The following is a 6729-nucleotide window of genomic DNA, read 5'->3' on the forward strand; positions in this document are numbered from 1 at the left end:
ACCGATCTACCCTCAATTCGACCACAACACCTCGCCGGAAGTCATGACGCTGTCGGCCGTCCCTTCGCTTGTGGGTTTGGGTTCGAAATCTGGGTTGTGGGTTTTGGGTTTGAAATCTGGGTACGTGGGTGGTGGTGAGTTGCGGGTTTTGGTGTTTGAAATTTGAATTCGTGGGTTTTGGGGTTCGGAACTTGGGTTCGTGCGTGGGTGGTGATGGGTTATGGATTTGGGGGTGGTTCCGTGGGTGGATTTGGGGGTGGTTCCGTGGGTGGATTCTGGGTGGTTTCGTGGGGGTTTCGTGGGTGGTTTTGTGGTGGTTTCGTGGGTGGAATCGGGGGTGGGTTCGTGGGTGGTTTCGTGGTGCTCGGTGGTGGACTGGTAGTGGTAGGTGTTGGTGGTGGTGCTAGGTGGTGGTGCTAGGTGTTGGTTTTGGGTTGGATTAGTACTTAAGTGTATCCCTAATTTTTCAATAATCAAGCTTATGATCTTTTGCCTAGGAGTCCGCAACTCCTTCCTTTGTTGCGAGTAACTTGAAACGGAGGGAGTTTATAACGTGTACTAAAATTAATTCATTTTTTGCAATTTTTTTTAATAGTATACTAAACTTAAGTTTCTTTTAATAGTATACTAAAATAGCCCCTTGCGAATTAAAAAATTATGCCAATCAAAGTAATAACGAACATTAGAAGACACAATAAACAAGAGAAAAAGTTGGAAAATAACTTTATAAGTATATATAAACACATGTACATGTGAATATGTGATGTAACAGATGTCAATTGTTAATATGGATTAGAATTTAATTGACATTGATTATTTTTATAAAAAGGGGTCCTTCATCCTTCTCTTTTCCCTCCCTAATTTTGTGGCCTCATAACATTCGTGCTGCGCTATATCTAAGCCATCATCTCCTCCTGTCTCTCTCTTAATTTTCTTTTCTTTTCAATCTATTTCACCGTTACCAATAATCAAATATATTCTTCTTCTTCAATAAATTCTGGGTTTTGTTTTTTAAAATAATAATAAAAACCTTTTGATTTCAGAAATTTCAGAATTATGAGGTCTGATACAATTTCTGATGCTCGTGTTTGCGGGCGTAACAGGAATTCTTCCAAGAAGAAAAGGGTATGTTTGTTTTTATTTATTTTTTTGTTGAAAAAATTGAATTTCATTTTTATTTTTGTTTTTGATCATTTTTGTGTTTCAAGAATTGATGATTGTTTTTGTGAAAAAAAAAAAAAAAAAAAAAAAAAAAAAAAAAAAACAGGGGAGCAAACATGGGAAATCAAAACAAAACAAGGTTAATGTTACAAGAGATCAAAGATTATCCCAAGGTACGTTTACGCGTAAATTCTTGTATCAGACGGTTTGATGATCATAATTGATCTTGGTTACGTTAAGAAATTTTGAAAACATGATTGATTATTTTTAAAATTTTTGTTCTTTAGGTTTTCTTTAATGTATGTGAATTGAGTTTTCGAAATGTTGGGTTTGGATTCCTTAAACAACTATCTGAAACAAAAATGATGTTAATTATTAATTTGTGGGATTTTGATTTTGATTTTGATTGATAGAATTTGTCTGGTTTTAGGCAGGTTACAAAGGTTTTGCTAATTTGATGTTCTTGGTTTTTAATTAATGTGGTAGTTTAAGTTTTGATGATCTTGTTTGCTTATTTGATGTATTTTTTTCGGTTGGCTTATAATTTGTTCAGTGGACAACAATGTCGTTGGAGAATTCGAACTTTCTCAATCCATTCCAAATGGCTGCAAGGGGGACACAACACAGGAGCAGGACAATCTGGCTGTGAATGCAAGAAAACACGAGGGTGAGATACCGATATCATGTACTGATGAAGCTGTGTCCCGGATGAATGGTTCGAGTATCAGAAGATTTGATCACAATAGCAGTAGTGCCAGTTGCTCTAGTAGTTGCTGTGACATAGATGAGAGGTGTTTAGATTATTGGGAAGCTGTGGCAGATGCTTTGACAGCAGAAAACAGGCAGACTTCAGATATGGAACACCGTGCTTCAGAAACAGAATCTGCTGGTGTAAATTGTCGGTATCAGGGAAACAGTCGCGCTTGGAGCCTGTATGATGTTGATCGTCCTAGAAGTTTGCCTGGTCTTCCAAAACTGCAGCAGTATAATCAAAATCAGCTGCCTTCAGAACACTGCTTTTCGAGTGGACCTTCTGCTTGTCCGATTTGTTGTGAGGATTTTGATGTTACAGACTTGAGCTTCTTCCCTTGCCCCTGTGGTTTTCAGCTTTGCCTGTTCTGTCACAATAAGATACTCGAGGTAGATGGCCGTTGTCCTGGCTGCAGAAAGCAGTATGATTCTGTAAACGCTGATACAGATTTAGCAGTTCAGCCGAATGATCCTTGCAGCAAGTATACATGGTTTTAAGAGACTTGTTCTGTAGATCATGCGGTGTATATGAGGAGTTTATTTCGTGTTTCCTGATACTTTACAAAGTTCGACTTGACTGTGTTTTTCTTAAGATACCTATATCAGTGAGATGAATTAGCTGAGGGACTATGTTAGACCTGTGAAGCATTCATTTCTTGGTGATGTTTGCATATGCTGATGTATGGATTTTAACACCACCAGAGACTAGTTAACAAGATTACCATCTTTGTCCATACATTGTTGCCGTGCCTTATTGACTCCCTAGACAGACCTTAGAAAAGCTACTTATATCCGTACATATTAGTTATCGTACTATTCCGTATGTTCATTAGTTGTTGTACAATTGGTATGTTGAAAATGTGAACTTTTTACGAACACCCTAAATAAATGTGAGTTTACCCTTGACAAGTGATGTTTCGTTTAGTTTTTCAAAATTTTACAAATTTACAATGAACCCTATTCTGTCTTTTTAATCATTCAATCCTACTGTGGGCATGTAGTCCGGGGGATTGCATTTTAAGGCAATTGAAGGCGACAGTATTGGCATTTCAGGAAAAACAAAGTTTTTGTTTGATAAGGATGAGATCAACCTCACAGATACAAAACTACTGGTTCATAGACATTGGACGGATTACGGATATGGGTGATTGTTAATGGAGAGGATATTTTGTAAGCTCATTTAGATTAATTGAATATCCGAATAATAATAAAAGTCGGTTGTATTGCAGTTTTTCCAGCAAAAATACAACAAGCATCTTCTGAGATGAGAAAGAAGGGATGAATATACAGGGCTATTTCTGTACTCTTTACAATAATCCAACAACGCAGCTGAGGTGTAATCTGTTTTCCAAGCCTCGCAAGTGATGTCCTAACAGCATACACCTGCCAGCAATGAAGACGCCACTTAGAATCAAACCAAATAATTGTTAACACAACACAATCTACCAAAAGATGACTATTACTCTATTACGTATGTGATAAACTACAGCTACCTAAATTTGGTAGTGCAATCAGTGAAATAGATGAAGCGTAAGGGAAAATAATGCTAGAAACTTCATAGCTTGATGTCATGCAGTATTGCAGATGACTCTAGAGTCTTGACTAAATGCAAGCAACAAAGTAAGAGATTACTCACCAGAACAAAAGTTTTGCAAGCGAATCCCTGGAAGTGGTGATCATTTCAAAACCTTCACTGTCACCAACTTGGTGGTTCTTTATGCTTGCTATGGTCGGAGTCTCAATGGATTTGGATATGGGGCTATCTTTGAAAAATCTATGTATAGTATTTTGAACTAATTCATGGATTACTTCCTTTACCTCTACTGAATTAGGCTGTGAGAGTTCAGACACCTGTATATGCCAAATATGATGTCAACACTTGCACATGAACATTTAAGATGACAATAAAGACACTAACATTAAGATCAAAATCTTTTAACACTCACCATAGACGACTCCAAGGACCTGAGGTACTCCAGCAGATTATTATTGTTACCCTTACTTGATTCCATTTGCACAGAATCTTGCCTCTGTGCGTCTAGTTCCTGAAATGAGAGAAGTTACAAGTTTAGAATAAACACTGGTATGAGTGGTATCTCACAACATACACGTCAAAATTCACATACATTTCTGCAATAAAACCTTGTATCCATAAATGTGGCCTCAACAGCAGGACAGCATATCAACAATGAGCTCAAGACAACATGGAGTTGGGCTGTAGAACAAAAATGTAGGGTAGTTCTCACAGTAATCCAGAAAAAAAAAAAAAAAAAAAAAAAAAACATATTTTTGTAGTCTTCTAAATGGTGCTAGTTAATGTCCAGAAGCTTAGCATAAACGCAGTATACTTCAGTTCACCTACTCCCATGATTTTATGAGTTGCCCAAAATTTTCCACTGTGAATTAAATACTAGGCCCATCCAATCAGAGAAATGATAGCCAGGGGGGAAGAAGCTCCAAATTTTTGGATAAATTCAAGAACCCATGAAGAAAGTATTATCAATGTCACAAGGTTGCCCTTAGAATCCACACTCATAAAAGACAGTCTCAAGCTTTGGGACAAGCTTAGGAAATTGAAGAGAAGTTAACAAAACAGGCAAGTTCAATCCCAGGAATTCCGTATTACTTAAACACGGCACAGGAATAAACAACAATAATACCACTAAACAACTCCAAGTGGACAGATTCTCACCTTTTGTGCAGAGCTTAACTCTGTTTCCAACTGTTGGATGTATCTCAAAGCTTCAGGAGATAAATCCTTTAAGCTAGAAGAAGTAAGCTGCTCAAAATTATTGATGCCTAAATCATTACATGCATTTGCACCTTCACTCTCTCGTTCCTCACGGTCCAATCCATACGCCTCACTCCCCTCCTCAAATTTACGTGATTCCGAACTATCCATAGACAGCTCAAAATTTCTCATCAATGATATGCGATATTCTGCATTCCACAGCGTATACCTATCACGATTAAAAATAACAAGAGTTTAAACATTTAGCTACATCGAATATAATTTACTAAAAAGATATATCTATGAAATTGCCTTTCCTTCCAATATCTTAGAATTTGAAACCAAGCAATATAAGAATTTGAATCTTCATCACTATCTAAATAACAAAGGGACCAGACAAAACCTACAAACATTCAATCTACAATTACTAATCCGCCTATAGCAAGCAGAGTTCGCAGATAACTCGTTTACAAACTTACATTCCTTATCAAAACCGACTGTCTGCAAATTCATCTTAAGGGGTTGTTTCGGGGTGGGTGTTGGTAGGGGGGTTAAGGTGGGTTAAGACCTTTAGCATTCTCTATAAAAATGTACTATTTTCATCATCATCACATACAGAAGTCACTGAAAATTCTATGTGAAATAAGCCTTCCAACTGAAATCTTTCAATTCAAAGCTCAAACAATCCAAAATGTATTAATTTCCATAATCTAACAATCAAAATAGCTCAAATTCACCTTTGAAAAGTAGCATTCTTTATCCAATTGCACCAAATCCACAATCAAAAACAGAATTCAACTGAAAATTTCTCTTTAAAATTGCCCTCCCTTTCAACATTTGACAATCCGAAAATCCCAATTCTACAACCAAAAAACACAATTAACCCAAAATTCATTGCAGAACTCTAATAATTCGCCAAATCAAAACATTCAATCAACAATTCAACAATCAAAAACACAATTCATCCAAAATTCACCGCAAAATTAACAAACCACATTATAAAAATCCAAAAAAAAAATACTGATCAAACAATTGAGCAAGAGACAATACATTACCCAGTTATGATGGAAGAAGCGAGAAGATGATGAAGAGGAACCTTCGAAACCCTAACAGAAACAGAAAACTGATCGGAAGGCAAAAGTCCAAGCATAGTAGAAATCGTCTGTTTCATAGAATCCTTAGCAGATTCAGAAACACCTTTGGAAATATCGGAAGTATCCAGAGGTTCGATGCGCTTCAACATGGTAGCAATAACGGCGAACTCTCTAGAAAATTCCGATTTCCTCGTATCGGAAAGTCCGCCGCCGCCGACGCCGGAGATAAGACATCCGATGATGCGATTCCGGCGATAAGAAAGAGTGGTTGGTGGAGAGAGAAAATGGCGAGAAGATGAAGAAGAAAGAAAAGAGAGATGGTTTTGGTGTTGGTGTTGGTGTTGGTGTTGGTGAGAGAGTTGAAAGGGTTTGAGAGAGAGAAATAAGGCTATGCCAGTTGTTGACGCCATTGATGAAGCTTTTGAAGCTTTCTCTCTCCTCGTTTGTTGTTTCTCTCTCCTCTTATGAGAAATGTGGAATTCTCGAGGGGTTATTTCGTGTGGCTCTCTGCGCTTTGGTCGGGGCGATTATCGGCGATATTTTTTGGCTTTTGGTTTTTGTTAGAATAATGTGATTTAATTAATTATTTATAATTAGTGTGGATTATAAATAGTCGTATATTTTGTTTGTTGTTGAGTGAATTTCAGGTGAGCAAATGGCCAACAGTTCTCCGACTTGAAGTCGGCAGATTACAAAGACTGAGCACTTGTAAGTTGCAACACTTGTAGTTTTGTGAAACTTAACATCATACCTCTTCAATCTAAGAGTCTTGAGAGAGTCCAAGGTCTCAGGTCATGATGCGCATATTATCCCGAATACATATTTTGTTCTTCTAAATCTAAATAGGGTTAAATTGCTTGAACTCGTATATTTTTTTTCATTATATTGTTATGAATCTTGCTAATGAGAAGAGAGGCGAGAGATGAGCAAGATGTTCTACCGATACAAAAATTCCCAATTTATAATTTTAAGGGTTTGTTTTAATTTACTAAA

General features: G+C 37.1%; 2 protein-coding genes across 2 annotated transcripts; one reads left to right on the forward strand and one right to left on the reverse strand.

Annotated features, from left to right (window-relative positions):
• The first annotated feature begins 832 nt into the window (after positions 1 to 832).
• Positions 833 to 2814, forward strand: LOC145556597 (uncharacterized). The gene is made up of 3 exons (XM_081618249.1): positions 833 to 1125; positions 1268 to 1334; positions 1715 to 2814. Exons 1-3 carry the CDS (start codon positions 1057 to 1059, stop codon positions 2407 to 2409), a joined length of 831 nt encoding a protein of 276 aa, XP_081474375.1. The 5' UTR covers positions 833 to 1056; the 3' UTR covers positions 2410 to 2814.
• A 298-nt stretch (positions 2815 to 3112) lies between these two features.
• LOC145642331 (uncharacterized) lies at positions 3113 to 6297 on the reverse strand. The gene is made up of 5 exons (XM_081693468.1): positions 5698 to 6297; positions 4604 to 4871; positions 3858 to 3956; positions 3548 to 3762; positions 3113 to 3294 (listed from the first exon to the last, which is right to left on the reverse strand). The coding sequence occupies exons 1-5, from the start codon at positions 6144 to 6146 to the stop codon at positions 3219 to 3221; spliced, it is 1107 nt and encodes a 368-aa protein (XP_081549594.1). The 5' UTR covers positions 6147 to 6297; the 3' UTR covers positions 3113 to 3218.
• Between the last annotated feature and the right edge of the window lie 432 nt (positions 6298 to 6729).

This window comes from Chenopodium album, chromosome 8 (genome assembly GCF_948465745.1).
Source record: "Chenopodium album chromosome 8, dcCheAlbu1.1, whole genome shotgun sequence".
NCBI lineage: Eukaryota > Viridiplantae > Streptophyta > Magnoliopsida > Caryophyllales > Amaranthaceae > Chenopodium > Chenopodium album.